Source organism: Amblyraja radiata, chromosome 39 (genome assembly GCF_010909765.2).
Source record: "Amblyraja radiata isolate CabotCenter1 chromosome 39, sAmbRad1.1.pri, whole genome shotgun sequence".
Taxonomy (NCBI): Eukaryota; Metazoa; Chordata; class Chondrichthyes; order Rajiformes; family Rajidae; genus Amblyraja; species Amblyraja radiata.
The window spans coordinates 16,680,882-16,708,881 of NC_045994.1; the positions used below are offsets into that span (position 1 = coordinate 16,680,882).

The 28,000-nt window shown below is 42.4% G+C and overlaps 1 protein-coding gene across 3 annotated transcripts; it reads right to left on the reverse strand.

The window, feature by feature from the left end:
• Positions 1-1,287: 1,287 nt before the first annotated feature.
• LOC116967214 (metal transporter CNNM3-like) lies at positions 1,288-27,996 on the reverse strand. Of its 3 annotated transcripts, none has more exons than XR_004410182.1 (8): positions 26,671-27,995; positions 24,794-24,934; positions 23,637-23,789; positions 21,578-21,747; positions 20,113-20,209; positions 17,538-18,738; positions 5,136-5,143; positions 1,288-1,299 (listed from the first exon to the last, which is right to left on the reverse strand). XR_004410182.1 is itself a non-coding variant. In XM_033013650.1 (8 exons), the coding sequence occupies exons 1-8, from the start codon at positions 27,986-27,988 to the stop codon at positions 16,069-16,071; spliced, it is 2,190 nt and encodes a 729-aa protein (XP_032869541.1). In that variant the 5' UTR covers positions 27,989-27,996; the 3' UTR covers positions 13,661-16,068. The 3 variants fall into 3 exon arrangements, 2 of the variants coding, with proteins under 2 accessions (XP_032869541.1, XP_032869540.1); XM_033013650.1 differs by lacking the exons at positions 1,288-1,299; positions 5,136-5,143 and adding exons at positions 13,661-16,097; positions 16,773-16,908 and having other exon boundaries at positions 18,593-18,738; positions 26,671-27,996; XM_033013649.1 differs by lacking the exons at positions 1,288-1,299; positions 5,136-5,143 and adding exons at positions 13,661-15,829; positions 16,773-16,908 and having other exon boundaries at positions 18,593-18,738.
• Positions 27,997-28,000: the final 4 nt, after the last annotated feature.

A 28,000-nucleotide genomic window follows, 5' to 3' on the forward strand; every position in this document is an offset into this window, starting at 1 on the left:
GAACGTGCAAACTCCACGCAGACAGCAACCACCGACACGACCGAACCCGGGTCTCTGGGGCTTTGAGGCAGCAGCTCTACCAGTAACTAGTAACCCCAGTAACATCACTGACAATATCCAACCAAAGGTGTCAAAAGTTGTGAGACAGTTCATTAACATTCCCCCAGTGACAAGCAAAGGTAATCACATTGTGTGTGTGGGGGGGGGGGGGGGGGGCACTCTTCTGTAGGGAGGGAGTTAGTGGCCCTTGTGGCTAAAGGGATCAGGGGGTATGGAGAGAAGGCAGGTACTGAGTTGGATGATCAGCCATGATCATATTGAATGCCGGTGCAGGCTCGAAGGGCCGAATGGCCTATTCCTGCACCTATTTTCTATGTTTCAATGTAGGAACGTGCTCGGGTGCTGGGGAAATACTGTCCTGTTCCTCACAACAACAGTAACAAAGTGAGAGCCCGTGGAACAAATAACATATCTGGGGAGATAGTACCTGGACAACGGCCCGGAACAAAGGAGTGTTTTGTGAAATTAATAAATCAGATCAGATTTTGGGCTTGAAAGAGCCTTCAATGCAACAAAATGATTTTCATTCTCAAGATGTGACAGATTTGTACGGTCAAATGGTACTGATAAAATCTGGTTTAGAAATCCATGCAATGCTATATTTCCTGGGTACAAGCCAGGGATTCTTTTCACTTGGTTGTGCTCAAGAGGCCAGCTATAGGAGATAAATTATAGCAGACATTTCAAAGACAGGGAGAGAGGGAGATAGAGAGAAATAACAACATTTAAAAGATATTTCATTAGGTACATGGATAGGAAAGGTTTAGCGGGATATGGGACAAACGTGGGCAAATGGGACTAGCTTAGGTGGGGCATCTTGGATGAGGTGGGCCGAAGGGCCTGTTTCCATCCTGCATGACTGGGAGATGATTCATCCATTTCATAAGTAGCTCCTTTTACAAACTGCCCGATGCACTTGAGAACGTTGGGAACTGCAGCTTTCCCAACTATTTAGTCCCATGGGGAACATTTGCATCATTCTACTCTGCTGTTTAATAAACATGCCCAATTTTACATCAAAGCTGACGTAAAAGATAGACTCCCACATCATTGAGAGTTGAGTTCCGGGCGTGCGACATGGTAGCAATGGGATCACGGAGACAACATTTACGGAGATGTTACTTGCAGTGTGATCTTGCCATCCATTAATTTTTGGAGAGAACATTTCAAAGTTAAGCGCAGGTCAGAAAATATACATTCAGTCATTGTCCAAGATGTTTTACAGTCCAACCTTGGTTTCTTGGCCATCATTTATCCCTCGAAACATCAGTGAAACAGATATTGCAACTTTGCTTTATGTGTTCGATTGCAGTGTGCAGTGAAATCTCAAAAGTGCTTATAAAACACTTTAACATATCACTAGAGGCTCTGTGAACAGGGAGGGTTGTAAAACATAAAACCTTTATGAATTTCAATGGTACCTATCCTCAAAACTGCGCTTAAGTGCGGAAACAAAGATGTCGTAACTGGAAGTAATCTTTAATGACACACAACATGGGAATAAAACTGCTTTACAGATTGTTGGGAGCTACTTTTAATAAGTTGAGCAACTACTGTTTCTTCAGGGTTCAATCCTGATCTCGGCTGCTGTCTGTGTGGTGTTTGCACGTTCTCCCCGTGTGACTGCATGGGGTCCCTCCAGATGCTCCGGTTTCCTCCCCCAATCAATCAGCCACTCTAAACAACCACGTGTGTGGGTGAGTGGAGGGATCTGGGAGGAATTGATGGGAATATGTTGAGAATAAAAAACAAGGAATAATGTAAATAAGTGCTGGTGCTGGCTCGATGGGCCGAATGGCCTCCTCCTGCACCAATTTTCTATGTTAACTGGTTGAAGGTTGATGGTCTTTTCCCCATGCTGTATGTCTTTACGATGTACTGTTTTCCTGCAAGGTATTCGAGAAATACCAGCCTAGAAATTCTAGAAATTCTCTCGTTTTGGAAATTAAAAAGCATCCATGGCAAAAATGAATATCAACCCCTGCTTTCCAGAGCCCCCCTCCCATAGAACACTATTTTAACTTGGGATAGTCCCAGGGACACTCCTTCATCTGTTGCATCACCAAAGTGTCCCCATGGCCATGAACATCAATTGTTGGCAGACCATCCACTGCAAGAAGTGCCACCAACCCAGTCCATATTTCTGCAGCTCTCTGCATGAAGGCTTCTCTCCTGTTACCAACATTTGGATGACAGTAATTCGCCCGTGCAGAATTCACAAATCACAAATCACAAATCGCATCAAAAAATGTGAGATTTGGAATAGGACTCACCCCCACACAATGAGGAGGGAGGGGGGGAGGAATCAGCAAAATATTTTGTTCCGACTCGCATTTCTTGACGTCTGTACAAATGACACAGCTTTGCAATATGAAAAATGGCGACACAGCCCATTTTCTAGGAGCACATGCCCCCATATCATGGGGCAGCCTGTAGTAAAACAGCTGAACAGTGGCTGATTCACCTCTGCTCTGATTGAGGTGTGATGTTCATTGGAGATTTTGAGGACTTTGCCCTGTGCTAGACTGTAGCAGCCTCACACTCTATCCCGGAAGTACGTTGTGCAAAAACAAAAAGGCTTCACCAAGGTTTGGAAGGCAACGAAAGACCCAAACCAAAGCATACACACTAATTCATGCACTCAACTCGAGCTCAGCATTTGCATCAGCTTCAAGGAAGGCTTGTGCCTGGGCTGAGTGGCTGATGAGCGGAAATGGAGGTTCCAAAGAGCTAAAGAAGGGTTTTGGCCCAAAACGTTGCCTATTTCCTTCGCTCCAGAGATGCTGCTGCACCCGCTGAGTTTCTCCAGCTTTTTTGTGTACGTTCCAAAGAGCTGGTGGCCTCTAGCTTGTTGTGGAAGCAGCACTGGGGGTGGGAGATTGCAACCTTCACGTGGTCCGCCCTGTTTCGACGAATGCAATCATCCCGGCGTGCACAATCAAGTAAGATCAAATAGAACAAGTTGTCCTACAACTTTAGGCTGTGCACGCCATGCACAAGAAGAAGAAGAAGAAGGAGCACTGGAAACAGATTTGAAAAATGCATGATAATTTGAACTTGAGAGGAGAAAATTTGTCTCGATTTTCTCTTATGAATGCTGTCTAGCAATCCATTCATGGAAAGTATGTACAAGATCGAAACCGGGACAGGGCAAGGCTACTCGCTGACATTTCATTCATATTTTTTAGTTTCTGGTGTTGTCTAGATCAGTGGTTCTCAACCTTTTTTCAGTGATGTACCCCCTGTGAAATATTTTTTCAGCCAATTACCCCCTAACCAGCGCAAAAATATAGGCCTACATATATGTAGGCCTATATTTTAAAATCTCACGTACCCCCTGGAGTGCCTTCACGTACCCCCAGGGGTACGCGTACCCCCATTTGAGAACCACTGGTCTAGATACTCAAATTCAACAAGCAACAAATTATTTTGTCCAGTTGAAGTTGCAATGGCGATGATTTATCATTACTCACACGCCAAGTTCCTTCAGGCATATTTGAGTTAAGTAATAACAGAGACAACTTGAACCTCCCAAGGGAAGAGCGGACAGTGGACTTGAGGATCAGATCCAAGTGCAGCTGAATCTAATTGACCTGTTTACTCACCATTCCCCGCTACAGCACATCCATGGATCTGTTAGTGCCTAAGTCCAATAAACTCAAATCCTTTGGCACCTTTCACAACAGAAAAGCAGCAAAGCATTGAACTAATAATTTAACACAGCATGGAATTAGAGATAATCAAATCGCTCCAAACCACAAAAAATCTGAGTTCCTAAGATCTCACATAGCCAATAAAATCTCTCTTGTTTTTGTTACCTTCAGCAGCAAATATTTAGGACCAGGTAGATATAAAGAGGATGGTTCAAAGAGGCACACAGGGCTTCTGTGATGTCCTGGACAATTTTACCCTTTCATCTATCACCAAACACTTTGAACAAATCCCTCTATTGTTGGTTTGGTTCCTGCAGTGCACAAATCAACTGCTGCATGCCTGCATCAAAGTGGCCACAATTCTGAAGTGATTTACTGCCAGTGAAATATGGTCAGAGTCATATACGTCCCTTGTGCTTTAATAGTTTCTAGGTATTACAGACTTCTTCCAAACTGCATCATCCTATGATTTGAGTGTGCTCAGAGTTTGGTTCTGATGTTGGAGATTAGTTTGAAATATTAACCTGTCTTTTCTGTCAAATACTGACTGAGTTAAAGTCAGTGATCAGGGCAGAGAACTGTCTGCTGCATCAGCCAGGTCCATAGCAGCCCATTCAGCAAGGGCTAGCATCACTTCCAGTTACTCAGGAGAGATTAAAAGAAGAACAGGATCTATTTGTCACAGTGCAGGCCCTTCGGCCCATCACATCCAACCTGATCGTGATACCTATCTACGTTAAGACCTACTTGACCAAGTGGGACCTGTTGGGTCCCGTTACAAGAGAGGTCTGGTCCCCCAACGCAATATTCCACCACTGACCCATAGCCCCCAACTGCGCTGACCTGGCAAGAACTAGTAAAATATAAGATGAATGTGAACGCATCTCACTCTCCCCCAAGATGGTGAAGCAACTCAGCTGGACAGGCAGCATCTCTGGAGAAGGAATGGGTGACGTTTAATAATAATAATAATAAATTTTATTTAATGGGCGCCTTTCATACATCTCAAGGACACCTTACATAGTAATCGGAATAACATATAATCGGAATAAAACAAGTAATTAAAGACATCACAGTGACACAAATTAAAAACAGAATTCAATCCAAAAACAGAAAATCAAAAACGACGTTTGGGGTCGAGACCCTTCTTCAGCCTGAAGATGCTGCATGTCTTGCTGAGTTACTCCAGTATATTGTGTCTATCTTCCAATAAAGTAATAACAGCAATACCAAGTGCATAATCCCCATCATCAGGCACTTTATATAACAAGTCACCATGCTATTATTAATTCTAACCCTGGCATTTAAGGTGACATTTCAAGATTAAGATCTTCATAAAAATCTTCATGATTCTCAAAAGAATTCAAAGTTCAGTTCACCCCCACTTGTTGATTCAATTTTGGACCGCTGCCCTCCAAAGACATTATCCCCTCCACGCCAATACGCCAGGAACCAAAGTGGCCAGAGGATCCAACAGCTTACACGCATATCCCTTTGGTCATCAGTAAGGAGAGAGTAGGGGGGAAATAAGTTGTTTTTTCTCATTTTCAGACTCATCGTTTATGCTTTCTGGTTTAGTATTTTTAGACCGATCAAGTATTCTGTGCATCACTTAGAAATATTATTTAATGTCCAAAATTCTGAACAAAGCACATCTCCCTAGGTCCCATCTTAGAGTGGTTAGAGTGGCTTAGTTTTAAACACCTTAAAGGTATGCTTTTATTTGAATAGAATACTCCTCCTGATCCCCTGAGTATTATTGTCAAAAGCCCATTAACCAGATATGATGCTTATTGTTATTTTGTGAGATTGCTGGACCCACCAATGGCTCACCAACAAGACAAAGCAATTCATTGTGTAAGGCAGTGCCTTCTGAGAGAAGTTGCCTGTATAAAACACCAAACCAGACAGGTATCAACACAGGACTTCACAGCACTAAACCCAACACAGGATGTCAGTCTGGTGCAGGCAAGGCCAACCTGTACATTATAATGACTATACTTTATTTGTCAGATATTTTTTCTATGGGCGAATTGAACTGCTGTGGAAAATTTCACATAACATTTCCGTACATAGGGCACTCTGCCATTTCACTGAAACAGCAGGAGAGATGTCCCTCTAGTGGTAAGAGTTGGATTTGTGGCTTACTCGGCTCATAGTAAAGGGGCTGTCCCACCTGGGCAACCTAATTGGCCAAAGTTTAGAAGAGTTTGAAAAAATAACATGTTGAAGACCTCCTTCGACTATGTAGAAGACTAGCTACAACTAACTTCGGGAAAATTGAAGACCAAATAGTGGAGGGTGAAGACGACCTCCTTCGATCTCCTTCGACTATGATGGTGACTATCTATGACTACCTTTGATTACCTACGACTAACATGCCAACCTACTACGACTAAACCTACGAGTAAAAAAGGAATCGATTTTTTGTCATGGCGACCTTTTTTTTTAACTCACGGGCAGTTTTTTAACGTTGAAAAAACGCCGTGATCTAGCTGGGGCCTCGAGTTTGCGGAGACCACTCTCGAGCATGAAGGAGAGTTACGAAGACCTTCTACGACCTTGTGTCGACCATGCTGCGATATGCGTCGAGGACAAACTCACCAGAGCTCACGGATTAGGTCGCCCAAGTGGGACAGCCCCTTAAGAAGTCTCCATCAGAATAATGTAAAAGTCTGACCCCTTGCAGTGACTGCTCTCAAACGAACAGGTGGAGTGTCTTCAGATCTTTGAGTTCCTGCTGGGTTTAGGATCATGGCTGCCCCGATCATAAATCCATTTACATGCTGTAGATCTCACCGATTGTTACCAACAACCAAAACAAAAATGACTCATTTCAGTTTTCATAAGTTCATAAGTGATAGGAGCAAAATTTGGCCATTCGGCCCATCATGTCTACTCCGCCATTCAATCGCGGGACAGGCAGCCTTTAGACCTGATGGTATACCCGGTCATGCTCAGCCCCCTGCGGTACTCACTTTATACTCATGACTGTGTAGCCGGACATAGTGCGAACTCCATCATCAAGTTTGCCGACAACACCACTGTTGTGGGATGAATCACTGATGGGGACGAGTCAGAGTATAGAAGTGAGGTCTGAAGAAGGGTTTCGGCCCGAAACGTCGCTTATTTCCTTCGCTCCATAGATGCTGCTGCACCCGCTGAGTTTCTCCAGCTTTTTTGTGTACCGGTGAGATCGACCAATTGACCAAATGGTGCCAGCACGATAACCTGTCTCTCAACACCAGCAAAACCAAGGAACTGATTGTGGACTTTGGAAGTGGTAGGATAGGGACCCACAGTCCCGTTTAAGAAATTCAAATTCCTGGGCGTGCATATCTCTGAAGATCTCTCCTGGTCCCAGCACAATGATGCAATTATAAAGAAAGCACATCAGCGCCTCTACTTCCTGAGAAGATTACAGAGAGTCGGTATGTCAAAGAGGACTCTCTCGAACTTCTACAGGTGCACAGTAGAGAGCATGCTGACCGGTTGCATCGTGGCTTGTTTCGGCAACTTGAGCATCCAGCAGCGGAAAAGAATGCAGAAAGTTGTGACCACTGCCTAGTCCATCATCGGCTCTGACCTCCCCACCATCCAGGGAATCTATCGCAGTCGCTGCCTCAAAAAGGCTGCCAACATCATCAAGGACCCACACCATCCTGGCCACACACTCATCTCTCCGCTACCATCAGGTAGAAGGTACAGGAGCCTGAAAACTGGTACATCCAGGTTCAGGAACAACTTCTTCCCCACAGCCATCAGGCTATTAAACACGACATCAAACAAACTCTGAACTATAACAGCCTATTGCACTTTATCTGTTTATTTATGTGTGTATATATATGGTCTATGTTATATAGACACACTGAACTGTTTTGTATTCATGCTTACTATATTCTGTTGTGCTGCAGCAAGCAAGAATTTCATTGTCCTATCTGGGACACATGACAATAAACTCTCTTGACTTGATTCCGCTAGCCCAAAGAGCTCTATCTAACTCTCTTTTGAATACATCCAGTGAATTGGCCTCCACTGCCTTCTGAGGCAGCGAATTCCACAGATTCACAACTATCTGGGTGAAAAAGTTTTTCCTCATCTCAGTTCTAAATTGCCGACCCCCTATTCTTAAATTGTGGCCTCTGGTTCTGGACTCCAATATCAGGAACATGTTTCCTGCATCTAGCTTGTCCAATCCCTTAATATGTTTTATTAAATAGTTCTAGAGACCCTTCTTCAGACCTATTCCCTATGATATGCTACTCTATGCACAGGTAAATATTTGTAATATGTGCATTATAATTCCACTTTAACTACTTATTCTACTAATGCCCTCTACAAACCTGCTCTTCAATGAGGCTTATTTTTATTCTTCTCTGCACCAGTTGGCCATTTGCATCCAAATTAATTTACTTGTTTGTAGATTATCCATTCCTTCAGGCTGTTAAAAACCTCGGATTTTATCTAATCTCTCTCCTGTTAATAGAAACAAGGCTGCGAATTCTAATCACTCTCTTTGCTAATCCTGCCACACTCACCCCAGGGAGAACAGTGTGGAACAATGCCAGGTAAACAACATTATCTCTCCTGCATCTCTCCCCCAACCTGCATTAATATCATGACGTGGGTGTCAAGCAGGGCGAGTCACTAAACCTGGATAATATTGATGGGAATTATCATTGGACAGCATGTGGAAAACTATTTGCAGTCACGAGCACAGTTGGATGTGAACCCTTGCACCCACTATGATCTTTGCTTGCAGCCTTGGTCAGAACTCAACTGTTGAATGAATCAACCAACTAATTATTTGGTTTAATTTAAGACAGTTGGGTTCTGACCAAGGGTGTAAGGGCTCACATCCAAGAGATCTGTCATCTCTTAAAAATAGCGGAGTCAGGGGATATGGGGAGAAGGCGGGAATGGGGTACTGATTGGGGATGATCAGCCATGGTCACATTGAATGGTGGTGCTGGCTCGAAGGGCCCAATGGCCTACTCCTGCACCTATTGTCAATTGTGCTCATGGCTGCAAATAGGTTTCCACATCCTGTCCCGGGGTAATTCCCATCAATATCAATTAATTAATTGGAGTCTTCTCCTTTCTTTTCTTTCAAATGCCAATTAACCATGTTTCTTGATTAGTACGGGTGTTAGAGATTATGGGGAGAAGGCAGGAGAATGGGGTTAGGAGGGAGGGATAGATCAGTCATGATTGAATGGCGGAGTAGACTTGATGGTCTAATGGCCTAATTCTGCTCCTATCACTTATGATCTTATGAACCACTGGTGTTTTTCCAGCTTTTATTATTTGTTTTCCAGTATGTCTTCCTAAAGAGCGAAGTGGGAAACAGCAATCTCAATGGAAGATTCATATTCCAACCAATCATAAATCCCAGCCAAATTTTAAATGGAAAATAATGAAAGATGCTTATAAATACTGCAAAGATTTATTAATCAAGGTCCCTACATTATTTGCTATTCTGATAAAGACATTTATTGAGGCTGACAATGAGTTTTGTTTACAGCACTGCCCTTTACAATAACTATATTGATTTTGGATGTTACTCTCATTGGCAGTAAACAAAGAAGGTTCCTGCTAAAACACCAATTGCTGGAGGAACTCAACGGATCAGGCAGCATCTGAGGAGAAAACGGGCAGGCAACGTTTCACATTGGAAGAAGGGTCTTGACCCAAAACGGCATCTGTCATCTGTCCGTTCCCTCCCGATGACGCCTGCCCCAAGTTCCCCCGGCACTTTGTGTTTTGCTCGGTATTCTAGCACCTTCAGTTTCTCCAAAGTACTCACTCATACTGCGAATATTCTTACCAGATCTCACATCCTCGACTCAAATTAGTTCGTATACGTGTGGCCAGACACAAAATGCTGGAGTAACTCTCTGGATAGAACTTTCTGAATAGAAATCTCTGGATATTTCTAGTATCATTGGATATTTTCCCGACTGGTGAAAAACATGCCGTGGAGACGACAGGAGTTGGAATTGGAACCATTCCTTACCCCTTTGCACTTGAACTGACATTGGATCCAAGAGCATAATTTCAATCTTGCAGGCAAGATAAACTTTGCAAACGGTGTACAGGAACTAAGGAATGCTGATCTAGTCCTTGTGAATTAAGTTGGTTGACATGGAAGAATCTCAGGGTAGCAGTGAATATGACACGGTTCAAGCAGGTATGGAACTGGCCAGAGAGTAATTAGAAAGGGGAATATAATTGAACGAGTGCCAATTTCTGTGATTCCTGGAGCCAAGAACTGGATACTAAAATTATCCAAAATTATGAAGTAAACAATGAACAAAGATTTATGACAAATGTCATGACGGAATTCAGCAGCAAACTAGGCTAGAAATGATTTTGAAAAGGACCAGAGGAGGATGCAAGGATCAGGAAAAAAACAGGTAATATAAAAACAAAACAAAAAATATTGAAAACAAAAATTATTTTAATAAGTTATAAATTATTTGCAGTCTTTCAGTATTCAGAAAGTAAATTTTCCTCTGGGAAGGAGAGGTCAAGACTGAGGTGCTAAATGCAGGAAGACCAAATATTCCTCTTCAGAAAGCAATCCTGATCAGGGCACTTTTTTTTTGTGAATTTGTCTTGCTTTTACAGAATCTACTTCTCCGAAATGTATTAATTCCCACAAATATGTTTGCAACCCTCAACTAAAATAAGTGTACTGAGAGTGGATAGAGCTCATCAAGTTGGTGATATTAAAGTTGATCTAGCTGACAATTACCTTTCAATCTTTGATCATTAATTTATGGTTTCAGCCAAGCTCTCTCTCCTCAAAACAAGATTTTCCATATTGGCACTCATTATCAAATTTATTTTTTTGTTAATAGCAGAAGTATTCTGTGACGGAAACCCGCAAATTTTTATAAACCTCATCGGTACAAGAAATGAATGCTCTCCCATACCCATCAACAGTCTTTCATGTTGAAATGTAGCAATAAAAAGATGGATAGACTAAAGGAGTCGAGATTGAACTGTCCTTAGTCAGCATGGGCAAGTTGGGCCAGAGGGCCCGTTTCCATGCTGTATTAGGACCATGACATAATTGGACTGGGCAATGATAGAAATACATGTTCATTGTGGAAAATTACCTTTCTCCACATACACTGTTCTAACTTGTATAGCAATCATTCTCAAAGAAAGAAATTGGGAAAATGATGCATATATGTGGCTGTCTGAAGAGCACGGGTAGAACTAGAATGTTTACACTTCATTAGGCATGCAAGGCTTTTGGCATCTAGTTCTTTTGAAATGCTGAACTCAAGGATGAGAGTGGTTTGAGGGAAGGGTTCTGGCTGCAAGGTGGTCACGCCACAAAATATCGCAATTGTTAAAGTACATTTAAAGGCGCTTTTGTGTTCCAATTTATTAAACTGACCTGCAATCTAATGCAACAGACGTCAACTCATCAGTACAATAAATCACAGTACAGACCCATTTCTCTTTAAATATATATCTCCAATGTCACAATAAAAATGTACATACAAATAACATTTTAATTGCAATGGTTAAAAAATATTTACCTGGAATGTAATTTAAAATATGTACCAGAACTTATGTGATTTTAATACATTTGTTTGCATATAAAATGTAGACGGGTTAAATAACCCAGAAATCATTAAATGAAACCTGATGATGACTTCTCAGTAATGAAGCTCCTAGAAATATTGAATAGAGTTTAAAATGACAACAAAATGTAACTTTGGCTGAATTATTGGCACTTACATTTTGCTCTAAACACTTTGGTAAAACTACAGAATTATCAGTTATGTTTTTTATTTTTTTCTGTTTTGTTAAAAAATGGTAATTTTGAATAGTGTGCTTCTTAGTGTGAGCAAATGAAATCTTAGAGAGAGAGAGAGAAAGAGAGTTAGGTGGAGGTGCCTCCTCATAATTAGGAATTTGCTTTAGACCGTGCCAGCCAGGATCCCATTCTTCACCCAGCAAATTAATTTTCTGCACCATGTCCTTTCTGCATAATGTGTTCACCATCAATTAACTAAACTGACGCCTACTGGAAGTAGAGTCTTGACCCCGTTCCAGTTTCTCATTCCTTGGCAAGGTCTTTAACATAGTCAGATCCTATCCCCAGCCTCTTCTAAGCACTCAGGCGTTCTAATGGCAGCAGTCAAGAGAAGCAAACCTTGGATGAATTAATTCACCACTCTGAGGAATTCTCAGAAAACCAAGACCAACCTTTTTCTATCAACTTTTCCCAAGATCAGACTTCTTAATAAACACAAAAAAAATGACTTTCTTGCCATATAGGTCAGCTGACTGCAAGGAGCTATCCAAGCCATTGAAAACACAATCTATCCAAAATTTCAAATTCACATTCCGTATGCGTCCATAACCTGCAGGAAAGCGCAATAAAAAGGTTACAAAGATTAGAGATCACCAGACAGTTTTGGTATTTACAAATAAATGGCCTCATTCCATCGTGTCATTTCTCACAATCACTTTACAGCAAATGGCCAAAGTTTAGTTTGTGGACCATTATTATCTTCGCAGAAAACATGCCCCAGGAACATAGAATGTAGCAGAATATAAATGACGATAAGTTGTAACCATTCTCTTCATTTAAGAGGTAGTCAGTCTCATTCCAGCATCCATGTTCGCTTACTCTCTGAAGGTTATAGTGACCTTGTCATTCTCAAGATGGAAGCAACATACTCGTGCAATAAAAAGAAATACTCGGGTCTCATACAAGTTTTCTGCAAAAAGGGATCCAGGTAAGTGTGCAAGTCATCTCTCCATTCCTAAAGCACTGCCTTTCCAGTAAAACCAGAGCTTCAAGTTTTTATTTAAAACAAGCCGATTAAAAATAATATCTTTCATCCTTTCTTTACATAGAAACATAGAAAATAGGTGCAGGAGTATGCCATTCGGCCCTTCGAGCCTGCACCGCCATTCGATATGATCATGGCTGATCATCCAACTCAGTATCCCATCCCTGCCTTCTCTCCATACCCCCTGATCCCTTTAGCCACAAGGGCCACATCTAACTCCCTCTTAAATATAGCCAATGAACTGGCCTCAACTACCTTCTGTGGCAGAGAATTTCACAGATTCACCACTCTCTGTGTAATTCACTTTCTGGATGAACTCAGCCAGGGACGCAGGGGCAACTAATCATTACGTTCTGGGTAAGTCTACAGGAGGGAGACACAGGGCTAATTCAATTCTCCTATACACAGAGTGGAGCGGCAGGCACTATATCAGAGCCCAAATGAAAGAATCTGCATTAGTGCGAGCAAATAACCATAACCTTCTTACAGCTGCCAAAATGCCAAAATGGCAGTGTTGTCACTAAAAAAGACAAAATGCTGGAGTAGCTCAGTGGGTCAGGCAGCAACACTGGAGAACATGGATAGATGACATTTCGGGTATGGACCCTTCTTCAGTCAGTTCTCACTACTCTTCTCAACAACTTGCTTTTTTCATCCACACTGAACCAAACCAACTTCAATCTAACCAAGCTTCGGGCTCTTCCTGCTCCTTTTCCCTTTCTTATCCCCACGCCCCCCGCCCCCCCCCCGCCCCCCATCAGTCTGAAGAAGGGTTTCGGCCCGAAACGTTGCCTATTTCCTTCGTTCCATAGATGCTGCTGCACCCGCTGAGTTTCTCCAGCATTTTTGTGTGCCTTCAATCTAACCAACATTTATTTCTGATAAAGAATTCCTGGGATTTGTTTTAATATTGTCAATAGCGAAGTCCAAAGCTAACAAGGTCATCAATTTGTTATAATTTCCTATTAATTTCCCAAATTCAAAATACTTGCCAATTACATCTATCTGAAGAAGGGTGCCGATCCGAAACATCACCAATCCATGTTCTCTAGTGATGCTGCCTGATTCTGAGTTACTCCAGCACTTTGTCCTTTTTCATTTACTTCTATCTTGTTTATCTATTTATTTTTTATGTTTTTGAAAAATTGCTTTCTTTCTAGTCAATTCCAAGCAATTGCAGACATGTTCAACTAGGGCAGTTAGTGATAACCTACCCTTAAATATTCTAAATTCAACCTTAATGTCATTGGAAACATTGCCAGATTTATTGACTTTCACAATTTGCTGCCGTTTGATCTAAGCATATGATCTCTCAGGATCTTTTGCCCGAGAATCCTGTATCACTTCCAGTGCTAACCAGTAGCACAGTATTTCTTCAGCACCATATTGCAATGCAATAACCAGATAGGTCCTAACATGATGAGCTGAGTGGCTCTTTGACTTTCTCCATCATTGAAAGGCAATGACAGGATAGATTGCTTAATGAGAATTCTTGTCCGAAAGCATTGCTGCGAGTCCTTTCAAAAGCTCTTTGCAAACTGAAAATAGTGCACGCGAACAGCAGGTTATGGATTCAAATGACAAATGATTGGAGCCTGATTGTCTAGAATGTCAATGGTCAGAGTGCTACATGGTCACAGATATGCAGTTAGGGTTAACTGACCAAGTGAAGAAAGGACAGTAGAGGACATGAGGTGCACAAGATGGACTGCGTGCTAGATCTTGTATGGGGTGGGGAGAACAGTGCACCAATACACCTTATCATATGCTTGATACCGCCTGCAGCTTGAGATCTCTACAGCTACCATCTAGAAGTTAAAATCAGATTTCATGGGAATTACTCGGGGCTAAAGACTGCTAAATTACCAAATAAAACCACTGGAATGTGTACTGCGCGGTTACCAGCAAACTTGTTGGGTTTCATCATGGGAATGTAACATCAAAGTTGGTGATTTAATAAATCCCTCTGCTGGTTTCCTCAGGCCATTGATTCTTTCGGGAGGTGGCATCCATGCAGTACCCAACTCAAGGGACTATTCTTGTGCAAGCCTCAATGATGTGCCTCTTACTGCAAAGGGCATCACAAAGAACCCTATTCTATTCTCATTCAAAAGCTTCAAACAGCAGGTGGAAACTTGTTTTAACTGGGAACGTTTACTGGTTTATTCCTCCTGCATACTCTGTGGATGCAAAGAGTATATTAGCTCTAAGACCAATATAAGATTATGGGGGCAATCCGGGACCAAAATGATCAACAATGCTCTTAATGGTGGGGCAAACTGGAGGGGCTGAGAGACTTGCTCCTACTTTTAATTCTTATTTACTCAAGTCAATTATATCTCAGCATTGGTGAGATTAACATGGCTTTAAAAATACATGCAGGCCCTTCTATTGTTTGGTTTCACACCAATGAAATGACATCAGGTACCACCCAGACGTCTGCATATAATCTTGGTTGATATGCCCAGAAGAGTGGACCACCTTTCCGATGAGAGTTAACCAGAGGCTCTGTCAATCCTTTAAAAGTTCACATGGGAACGACAATACCTCCGAGCATCCACACCAGTTTATATTTCAATCTACAGGTTTCCTCAGCACTGCATCAACACTGCTGCATTATTCCCATTCTGCAACAGTGATTTGACTTCAAATGTAGTGAAATTACTATGAAGCATTTTGGAAGCCAAGGCTGTTAATGGTGCTTCTTTCTTCTTAAATGGAGTCACTGTGAGAAGTGAAAAGCTTGCAAGCAATTGACAAGGAATTCAAGGCATTAGCAAATCTAGGTTTTACCATAATATCACCACCGTAACATTAAAATAAACAACATTTAATTGTGTTATTGCTGGAGTCTTCAAGTAACTGCACAAGAACCCGTAGACCAAGGGTACAAAAGTCAAGATGAATTTTTTATCCATTATATGCAATTGATTAATATTGATTATAATCTTGGAAGTCTAAAATCACTGATACCAGTTCTATGAGGAATAAGTCACGTTAGCTTTTTAGTATAACACACTCCACAGTCTTTTCACTGTGCACAATATCTACAAAAATAAGTCCTCTTCATTCTCCCAACTCCTGCATTGCAACAGCAAGTGCGTGCAGCTTTTCCAACAAAATGGTTGGCACCAGCTCCAGCCAGTGCTAATACAGTACGTTCACAGCTTACTGAAGTGGTGTGGCTTTTGGCAGAGAGAACTCAAGCACCCTCCGTTGCTTTCCTTCACTAGACGCCAGCATTCCTCTCTGGGCTGTCTTCCTCGCTAGTTTGCGATTTACTTCTGCTAGTGCCTGATGATGATATTGAAGAGGAAAAAAAGTGCATTAAAGTTAATTTTTGTTTTTGTCATCGGAGAGCCTCCAGGTGCACTACCAGGTTGAATGCCACACGTCTATGACATGCACTCAAAGCCAAAATGCGTAAACTTGAGTAAAAGCAAGCAGAAGCCTCCATCAGGTAGACCGCCCATCGAGAATGTGAACAACCATTCCATCTCTCCTATCTTGTTTTCACTTCCTGGTCTTCAGAATCAATCTGGCAATGGAAACTGGTATACACCTTTGTGAAGAAAAAATAGAAGACAGCCATGGAAGCAGGTCAAAGAAATGAACTTTTGTGGTGGTTGATGTACTAGTCTACCATTCAAGTTGGCATTGACTGTTCAAAGTTGCAGTAAAGGCATGATTACAAGATTACAAATTAAATGACAGGCTACAGTAATTCATTCAACAGGAAGATACTAAAAATCTCTCAACTGAAGTAACAAGTTTCCCAAAAGTATCTAACTCATCCAACTGCTCCATCTGATTCAACACCTCTACTTCCTTAAGGGTCTGTCCCACTTTCACAACCTAATTCATGACCTTTTTTACTCGTGGACATTTTTCGTCAGGCTAGAAAAACGCCCCAACCTACTTAATGCCACGAGTACCTACGACTAGCATCACGACCTACCTACGACCTCGTGACGACCATGCTGCGAGTATGAGTCAAGGGCAAACTCGGCAGAGGTCAGGAATTAGGTTGTGAAAGTGGGACAGGCCCTTTAGAAGTTTGAGGAGATTTAGCACGTTGCCGAATACTCTATTGAACTTCAAGTGTACAGTGGAGAACATACTAACTGGGTTGCATCAGAGCCTGGTTCACAAATTAACTCACTAACTGCAATTGCAAATATCATCACTAACTGCAGCAATCCATTGACAAAACTTGTACATAAACAATGAAACTCACATGTGGAAGAATTTTGCTTATTAAGCAACTTTGCCTGGCTAGTGGGCATCACCTTCAGTTCAAAGTTCTCCGGTGAAGGTGAAGAGTTCTGTATTTTTGACGACATAAGTGCATTTAAATATTGCAATCGGGTAACCTATGGAAGAAGCAGACACAATTAATGTGAGGCAGCAACAGCTGCAACTGCCCTTTCAACAGCAGTATACAACAAGTGGCACAAGCTGGTATATCAGTAAGGTACAATAGATGGTGAGTGGCCTTAAGGGCATCACAACCACCATCCACCCCATGGCCCGATGACATCTACCACTACAACAGCACTAAATTCCCTTGGCATACTGTTGTAAATAAATGAAATTGCCACCATTTCCACATCATTCAAGTGGCTTAGTTTAGTTTAGAGATTTAGCACGGAAACAGGCCCTTCGGCCCAATCGGGTCCGTGCTGAATAGCGGTCCCCGCACATTAACACTACCCTACACACACTAGGGACAATTTTTACATTTACCAAGCCAATTTACCTACATACCTGTATGTCTTTGGAGTGTGGGAGGAAACCGAAGATCGTGGAAACTCCGTACAGACAGCACCCGTAGTTGGGATCGAACCCGAGTCTCTGGTGCTGCAAGTGCTGTAAGGCAGCAACTCTACCGCTGCGCCACAGTCTTCCTTCAGATGGGAGATTCAAGGTTGTGCTGAACTTATCTTATTCTATCCCCATTCAACATGCAGGTACTTGCAGTAACAGAGGCCAGGTACACAACATTCGCAGTCCAATAGTCAACCGTACGCCCTCTTCTATCTTCCAAATGAGGCCAGTCAAAAACCAGAGGTTGCACCCAGAACCTTCCTGATCCACTGGCATAATTTCTGGACATTTCCTCAACATAAACCAGTGAGCGAGAGACACTCTAATATCAAGAGGAATAAAAAGGACTGACTTATTTCACTGCATTCTTATTTCCAGGACATGTGTGCTTTATAGATAATAACTAGAAACGTTTATTATTGTAGTGTATATCAAGATACTGTGAAAAGCTATGTTTTGCTAGCCATCCAGGCAGCTCATGCCTTACAAGTACAACAGATAAGGCAAAAGGTAGATTCTTTATGGATAAAGAGAGGAGAGTGGGGATATAGTGTTACAACAACAATGAAAGTGCAGATATAGAGCAGGGGCCACAACGAGGTAAATTGGAATATCATTAATTCAGCCTTAGATTTGTTTTATTTTCAAATCTTATCACTGATTTAAGCATGAATGTAGGCAACTAATTTACATGCCGCAAGATGCCGTAAACAGAAATACAATGTTACTGTACAATACATTGATGTTAGTTTAGTTTTTAGTCTTAGCCCAGAACACTGAAAAGTCCATTGCACTCCAAGGTAGTAATGTGGGGATTTTTACATGCATTTTAAAGGGTAACACCTCAATCGGGCAGCAATACACAACACTCATATCTCTAGAACACGACTCGGGTCCACACCAACTCAGAAGGCAAGTCTTTACACCAAGTCGCAGAGGGGAATTGTCAGAGCTATAATGCATGATAATTTTAAACCTATCTTCACAAATAGTGTAATGAAGTTCACTTCACCTCTCCTCTATCCCTCAGTCTTATCAAATATGCAAGAACAACAAACATTGCTGGAATTGCATAACCAATGGGAAAGTATATGAAGGCGAATAATAAAATAATTCCACTTGAAAATCCAGCTACATTTGACCTTCCAGGAAATGGCTAGCGCCATTATACGATTCTGACATGTTTGCTTGTTTGAACTGTTCTCCGTTTTATCCTTACTACAATCTTACCTTTAGAACCTGTAGGTCATTAAGTGCTCTTACAGTGTAGTCAGGGCAGTACAGTGATAGGCTTGCATTCTCTCCACTTTCCAACAGGTCTCTGGAGAAAGGGTCTCGTTGACTCCACTTATTGTTAGTGGCTGGTGATTGGTGAACTATATGAAGAAAATTAGAGCTTAATTGACTAAAGTGGTACTAATTGCACAGCGCATATATAATTTTTTTAAAGTACAGCCTCAATTAACCACTTAAAATGTTGCCTCATTAACAACCCTTAAATTATGTGCATCACTTCCACAACCAAAGATAGCCCTGCCCGCACTGTACTTCATGCCAGCACTGGTCAGGCGGCAGTGCTTTCTCTTACACTTGTGGAAGGACACTGCGTTGAAGGGCACCATTGGGGCATTCTGGACCGGTAAATTAAGTCGACCAGGGGAAAGTGTCACACAGTTAGTCCAATGATGGCATTTTCTCTTTTTGCAAATGAATGTTAAGATGCCATGCAATTTGAAGAGCAAAGCCCAATTATAATTTGACATAAAGTGCTGGAGTAACTCAGCGGGGGTCTGGCAGCATCTGTGGAGAACTTGAATTCAGGTCAGGACCCATCTTCAATCAGACTGAAGAACGATCCCGACCCGAAACGTCACCTAATCCACGTTCTCCAGAGATACTGCCTGACCCGCTGAGTTACTCCAGCAGTTTGTATCCTTTTGTGTATACCAGCATAGCAGTTCCTTGTTTCCACAATTATAATATAGAAAACATAGAAACATAGAAAATAGGTGCAGGAGTAGGCCATTCGGCCCTTCGAGCCTGCACCGCCATTCAATATGATCATGGCTGATCATCCAACTCAGTATCCTGTACCTGCCTTCTCTCCATACCCCCTGATCCCTTTAGCCACAAGGGCCACATCTAACTCCCTCTTAAATATAGCCAATGAACTGGCCTCAACTACCTTCTGTGGCAGAGAATTCCAGAGATTCACCACTCTCTGTGTGAAAAATGTTTTCCTCATCTCGGTCCTAAAAGATTTCCCCCTTATCCTTAAACTGTGACCCCTTGTTCTGGAGAATGTCTCTAAACACACAGGAACACATGATGATTCACATCACTGGACATGTCCATCATTCTATTCCCCTACAGTGGGCATTCAAATATTCATAGGGCACAGTACATCGGCACAGTACAAGGACCCACCACCCCCCCCCACCAGTCCTATCATACATTCACAAAATCTCCGTCTAACCATCTACTACACGTCTGGTCTTGCTAACATCAGAATGATGTTGAATCTTTTTACGGAAAGATTTTAACATCACAACAACTTCTAACAACCCATCCCCTTCCCTCTGAAAAATAACTTTGTAGGATACCCAAAGCAGAGCGTGTCAGTAAAATGGAAGCATAAGGCACTCCCACTAACTAACCACTCATTGAGATTCCTCTCTAACATATTACCAGTTATTTGAACATTGATACCCCCCACCTTACTGCAAAATAGACGTAGATTGAAGTCTTACCTGACGAAGGGACAGTTAGTGCAGAGACACCATAGTAAGTGAAGGCTCCATTTTCAAACTTCAGACCCTCCTTGCCAATTTCCACCTCCACGCGTCCCTGCTCATGAAACAAGGTGGTCCACTTTATTATCATGCTAAATACCAGTGCAACATAAAGCAATAGCAACTAGTTTAGGGTGAATGGGCCGCATTTGAATGACAACAAACGTACAAAACCCATGGACAAAAATTAAATTCAAATTACGTAGATTTACCACCGCAAAATTAATGCTGCACTGAACAGTCTGTCTGGATTTTAGTACTCAGATATGCAAAGAGATATAGAGCGTGACAAGTGCATCTTTCTGTGGGGAAAGGTGACAACTGCATGCATTGTGCACGTTTCCCCACAAGCTGCCACCAACAGGAATATCACAGCTCACGATCATAAGCCCCAAGAGCAAGAGAACAATGACCACTGGAATGCCAAACATCTCTCGTCCCTCGAGTTCCATTTAAATTTTTATTTCAGAAGCATAACACAAACTATTATATTGATCTTCTTCCTTGTATTCTCAAGCACACCTGTTGCTGTAACAGTAGCCTTTCATATCTCATTTACATCCTCAGCTTTAACGTGCAAGTTTGATGCTTCTTCCTTCTATCCATATATCTGAACAAATGTATTTTAAAGTCCAATTGTATCCACTTCATCAGCTCCCTCTGGCAGCTAATTCCAAATACAAACAACCTCAGTGACAAAGTTACAGCCAGAGATCCCTCAAACTTTCTTCCCTATCACCTTAAGCATATGCTCTTTGGTTTTAGAATCCTCTCCCCTAGAAAAAGACTGATAATTCCCTTTATCCGTGCCCCTCATGAACTTCTGCACCTCATTACGATTGTCCTCAGACTTCTACACTCCAAAGAAGAATCACAGTCTATCCAATCTCTCCCTATAACACAACCCTGACATCCTGATAAATCTCTACTGCATCCTTTCCAGCTTAATTACATCATTTCTATAGCTGGACAACCAGAACTGCACAGATTATTCCAAGTATGATCGTACCAATAACTTGCACAACTTGATCATGTGCTAACTTTTGCTCTCAATCGCCTTCTGAATAAAAGCAAGTGTGCCAAACACCCTCTTCACCACCCTGTCCACCCTTCTCACCATTTTGAGATGCATGCACCTGTACTCCCAGATCTTTGTTCCACCACATTCTACCTGCCCTGGAGAGTGTGACATATCAAAATACAACACTTTACAGTTAAAGTTTTAAAAGTTTAAAGTTAACTTTAAAATTAAATTCCATTTGCCATTCCTTGGCCCATCTTCCCAACTTATCCAGATATAATTGAAACCCTAGAAAGGTATTTGTGAAGGACTCAGATCAGGGTTATCCAAGTGCAAGCAATTTGGTATGTATGTTAATTCTTTGCTTTATCTTCAAGAGCAGAGAGCAGGAATTCAACCCACCTGCAGCACAAGAATGAAGTAATCAACAGGCTGATTCCGTTGGTACAGGTAGTGCTCGGGAGCCAGTTTGTCATTTTCATTAAACTTCACCTCCTGGTTGACACTGGACTGCTTGAGCAGATGAAGAAGAGCGCTCTCAGAGACCCTCGAGGGGTTGAACAGTTCCACCTCTGTGAAGACAGCCTGCAGTCATTATAGCGGCGATTTCCAGCTTTATTTGCAATGTTCTAATTAGTGTCACAATTTGAAGTGTCTAATAAATTAATACACCCAGCACCAGGGATTCTTGAAAAAAATAGATTCTTTTCTGATTTTAATCACACACAGACAACAAACGTTGGAATATTTCTGACTAAGAGTTGAGTTTGTTGCATCAAATAGCTGTCGGTTCAGATTTTTTACATCATCCCAGACAATGTGGCTGTCCATTGACCATTATGAACTGGGCCAAAGTAGGTAAAGGTAGTTATGCTATGTGGCAGAATAGTGGTATTCCTATGAAACACATAGCAGATCACATTATAAATGGGGAATGTTTCAATGGCAAAAAGAGGGTTAGGGAGCTGGTGTTTGGACTCTCAATAAAGTTGCATCTCCCCCCTCCCAGAATTTTCAAAAACACAAATCTATTTAGTGACTACAAGCAAAAACCACTAAAAGCTGCATGTTACATTATTTACTAGAGCATCATGCACAAGCAACAAGTGAATGGTGGCTTGTTCATTTCTACGGCCCTTGTGGTGAAACTAGCAGTTGCGTTCTTAAAGACAACAGCGTTTGATTAATGCAAGGATACATGGAAACAGTTTATTTCACCCGCAAGAGCCTTTTAAAAAAAAAACCCCAAGACAGCTTTGATTCTGCTTGTCAAATTCCACTTTTAAGTGGCTCTTATTCCCGATTGAAGTTGTGTTATAAAGAATTCGTCCCACATAGTGACAATAGATCCCCCCCCCCCCCCCCCCCCCCCCCCCCCCCCACCCCCCACCCCCCCCACCCCCCCCCCCCACCCCCCCCCACCCCCACACACCCCCACACAACCCCCCACCCCCCCCCCCCCCCCCCACCAGTCATAAATTGCATTATATCCAATTATTGCGATGGAAACACAGGTTATAGCAGGACTGACTGCACATTTATTTCTTAAGTTCACTTATACCAGATCTTCTAGTAGGAGTGGAATCCGATAAACCTTTTAATGCAGTGCAGTTCCTTGCGAAATGTTTAATTTATCCCCTCTGGCAGCTCCCGCCGTCAATCCTGTCCTCACTGGTAACTCCCTCCCAGTTTATTGTTCTCTGTTCAAACAGCCCAAATTTTGCCAGTTCTTGCATCGGAAATATTGCTGGGCTCCTCTCAGTGTTAAATCCGCAGCTCAAGTCAGGTATTCATTTAGAGGCTGCCCAACCAATACAAGCCAAACAGGATCCAACAATATCTTGGGATCAGGTTTACCTGCCAAGTTCAGGTTCAGTTCAGGGCAGGATGATTTGCTCAACACTGCATGTGTTCCTCTGTTCTGGTCAATATTTGGTATTTCATCCAACAGATAAACAGCCTATTTAAGATTGCTACATTTATGGCAACAATCACGGGTGGCATGAAAAATACTGCAAGTACTCAGATTGTGGTCAGGTCTGGATTTTACAAAGTGCTGGAGTAACTCATTGGGTCAGGCAGCCTATCAGCAGGACATGTAATAGGCAACATTTCACATCAAGACCCTTTGTTCAGACATCACATCCATGTTCTCTAGAGATGCTGCCGGACTTGTTGAGTTACTCCTGCACTGTGTGCTTTACTCAACATTTCAGCATCTGCATTTTCTTGTATCTCCCTCTTAATATTACACATGGGCAGACCTGTTGCCCTTGCAATAATACTATACTTTTCTCTAAACCAGATCAAAAGCATGGCCATCTGAGAGCTTTCTTGCCCCTTGATGCCGACTCTTCTCCCTTGAACAATTAGTTTTGCAATAAATCCTGTATATTATTGTTTCATTTTTGGAAGCCAGAGAGAAACTCTCGAGCTCTAAGAGAGGTAACTGCCTCCCTACCTCTGGATAAGAAGCGCTGAGTTGCTAATAAAAGCTGAGGTGAAATCTTGACCTTTAGGTCGATATCAGGCACCTTAAAAAAAGAAAAGTCTTCTTTCTTGCGCTCAATAGGAAAGCTGACAGTAGGAGGTTTTTTTTTCACTTTGAGTTCTGCTGCGGAAGGAAAAAAAATCCAATTACGATTGTCTCAAGGCCCCGCACTCAAACTTGTACCAGATCTGTACAAGCATCAGACATCATTCATTCTTATGCAAAGACAGCAAGCTGGTCTTCCATGTTATAGCAAAAGCAACAGGAACAATAGCCAAGGCTGATTACCTTCCCCCTAAGGGCAGAGGCCAGTTGGAGCAGGACCTTTGCACCATCACAGAATGAAAAGTCAAATGACTCAGATTGTCCTGGGATAATGTACATAATGTGGCTTTCACCCTTCGTGCCACAAGGGCTCATCAACATTTAATTTGAACAGAATGCCATGGACATAGGAAATGCAAAAGAACATCTTTCCCCCCAAGAGAAATATAAAGCTCTCAGAAGTAGCAGTTAAATTGAGGTTTAAATGTTGTTTGGGCAGGTGTGGAGAAAATGTGTTCCCATACAGACAAGAGCGCAAGGGTCAAAAATATTAAATAGTCGCTAGTAAATCAAAAAGGGATTAAGGAACTCAGAGGATCATTATAAACTGGAATTCCCACCACAAAGGAGTAACTGTGACATAGCATGAATGCAATTAATAGCAATGTATTGACAGTCTTAAGTAATCTGGGATAGGGCAAGTTGTGTCGAAGGTTGTTTCCACGCTATGACACAATGACTAAGGTTACTTACGACATAAATAGCAGCAGAGATCCTTTAGGCCAAATCACTAGTTTATGTAATAAAGACATAATTGCGACATACATTTAGGTCAGACAACATCTTGGAAAAAAGCAAGAGTAAATGTTTCAGTCCCAAAACCCTAAGATCTGAAACATTAGCTCTCTTCTCTTTCCTCGCATACTGTCTGACCTGCTGAGTGTTTCCAGCACTTTCAATTTTTATTTCACAGTTCTAGCATCTGCAGAATTTTTTATTTTCCTTGGCTAGTTTGAGTGATGCAAATGCATGTAATCTTATTGGATATGGATTTACTGAAATGCCCCAATGTTTAAACTTACCATCATCTGATTCGTCAAGGATTTCTGATTTGATGATTTCTTCGATAACATCTCCCAGCGTCACCAAACCCATCACCTCGTAGAAAGGGTCACCGTCACCCTCATTGTTCACCTTCTGGACCATAGCCATGTGTGACTTGCCTCAGAACATAAAACATGGATGGAAAACTGTTATAAAACACTGCAAAATGTAAAACTAAACAAGGTTAAAGTGCTGAGCTGGGGTCAACACTGAGAAAAGTTTAACTTTCTCTATTTCCCCTCGTGATATTTTGTTAAAACTATTCAATATTTAGAACTGGGACATACATTCTTATCTTGTGAATTTTGTGTATATATAAATCAAATGGAAGAATAATGCTCACTTAAGTTATGAATCAGATACACATTGTTTCAGCATCCTCAATATTTTAACTTTTAATTCAAAACTGCCTTGTAGAAATCATGGAATAATGAGGCTCTTTGGTCTCTTAAACTTGCATCAGTTCTTTGACACAATCCTATTCATTCAAAACGTTATTCCCTTTATCATGTATCTGTACACTGTGAATGGCTCTATTGTATTTTCTTTCCGCTGACTGGTTAGCACACAACAAAAGCTTTTCACCGTACCTCAGTACACGTGACAATAAACTAAACCCTACTCTTTCACTACATCATTATGATTAAATCAAAAGCATTTGTCCGGTTCTCTTGAACAGAATTAGGTTATACTCATTGCCAGATCACCCTTTACAATCTCTCCTTGGTTTTATTGTTAGTTATCGAAGAGGCATCAAATCTCAGCCTCTTATTTTTTACGACCATTATGACCATCGTTTTATTTACATTGGGCCATAAAATGTTTGCTCTGAGGAGTACAACCTCAGCTTTTTTCGCCTTTAGTTTACTTCACTTAATGCTGGCATAATTCTGGTAAACAGCCTGTGTGTTATGCCAAGATCCTGCATTAGTTATGCAAGACAAAGTTCCAATTGAGGACAAACGAATGATTTATCTCAAACCAACGATAAACTCCACAGATGCGTTTAAATCCAGAAGAGTTTTCAACAAAGCATTCAGCACCAACACTCAGTTCTCTTACCAACCCTGCCACAATTTTCTAACTTTACTGAAATGCTTAGTCCTCCGGTTCCTGTTTCATTTCTTCACTGGTATTGATAAGGATATTTTAATTTTTTATTGGTCTCAGGCAGGAAAGGGTGCTTAATTCTCAAGTGGAATTCATCACATGGTGTTGGAAGCGATTATTAAAAGATTTGAAGCAAACGCATTGCCTACCGTGTTGGAGAGCTGGCCAATCTATGAAGAATTAATACACGATTAAAAAAAAATAAAGACATGCTGTGAATGCTTAATAAAGTAGCTTCTTAAACTGGTAATCCTACAAAGGAACAGACCACAATTATGCCCCTGATCATTGTGATATTGAGCAAGAATGACCCAGACCTTTAGAAAGGGGAAGTCATAGCAACTCCTTACTTCTGGCAGAAATGCTCGATAATAATCAAAGAAGCGACATTTAGATACCAACATTTTAGAACCACCCCTCTTATTCAAACATAATTTACAATGCCCATGAGGAGTGAATTTACTACAATGAGGACCTTACACAAACACAAGCTTCTGATACAGAACAGAATGAAGTATCTGGATGACCTTGAAACTATTTTTTGATACTTAATAAATTGTTGACTACGTGTTGACATTGACTTTTCATAATAAACCAGGACATTGCAATTCATGTTAGTGCAGGAAACTCATTCTCACAATCACGATAATACTTTATTAGCCAAGTATGTTTCGCAACATACGAGGAATTTCATTTGCCAAGTCAGCAGAAGAATTTGTCCCTGCTATCGCAAACGCATATTCACCTTTCTTAAACTCTTCCAGGACAGCATCCAACTTGGTGTCATTAAACACAAAATGCAACGGGTGGTTGTAGAACTTGGTGATAGTATTCAAAGGTGTGCAGTCTTCAGGGTCCACCATTGCCAGATCCTTCACATAGACTATGTCTACAATGTTGGACTTCTCGTCTTCATACACTGGGATTCGGGTATGGCCGCCCTGCATGATTTCAGACATGGTATTGAAATCTAGCACAGCTCCTGCGCTAAGCATGAAACAATCCTTCAGGTTGGTCATAATGTCCTCCACCACTTTAGTCCTCAGTGCCCCTCTACTGAACTCTTCCTTAACAAATTCCCTGTACGGGTCACTAGACCTCAGCATATCCAGGATTTTTTCTCGGATGTAGCAGGTGCTGATATCCTGGCGCAAGGCTAAGTCGAGTACCAGGGCCACCGGCAAGGAAACGGGGAAGGTGATGATTATGAAAAGGCAAGTCAGCCAGGAAGTCCTGGAGGCAATGGCGAAACCATATCGCGAGCAGATGGTATAGGGAAGGATCTCACAAATCAGAAACATTAGAGCTGCACAGACAAATATAGCAGGCAGGATGGCATCAAATGCCAGGTAGAATAAGACACCCAGGGCTGAGTTCGCCAAGACGCTGCCCAGGACCAGGGAGGAGAGAACCAAATTGCCCCTTTTCCTGATGGGCTCCAGGGACTTTGCACTTTTCTTCTCCCTCTCAGAGCCACAATGGCGGATGATGTGCAACTCCAGAGGGTCCAGCCACAGGACACTGAGGTGGAGCAGGTTAAAAAGGGCCGAGGACAAGAGCAGGACGGCCAGCAGCAGGATCTGGCCCCACACGGCCAGAATACTGGCGGCGGCGGGCTGGGGCTGGATGTCCAGCTGGGTCTGCCAGTCCCCCAGCGCCGTCCACAGCCCCCCGGAGCCCAGGGCGCACAGGTAATACACGCCGGCGGCACCGGCCTGGACCCTCACCAGCACCGAGTTGTTCGGCCGCTGCTTCTCCTCCGCCACCGGCTTCTCCTCCGCCACCAGCCGCAGCCACCCGCTCTCCAGGCTGCGGTTGTCGCAGCTCACGCCGCGGCTGAAGCCCAGCCAAGGCCACACGGCCCGCTCCAGCTCCGAGCCGAAGACCCTCAGGTCGAAGCGGGACCTGGGACTCGCTTTAATCACCCCGCCGTCCATGTAGACGTGGCCGGCGCCGCTCTCCAGCCTGGCCCCGCGGACCTGGGCCCCCCGTGAGGCCGCCTGCCCGAGCTCCAGGCCGCAGAGGCCGCACAGCACCCACAAGCACCGCGCTCCCGGCGCCATCTTCAAGCAGCC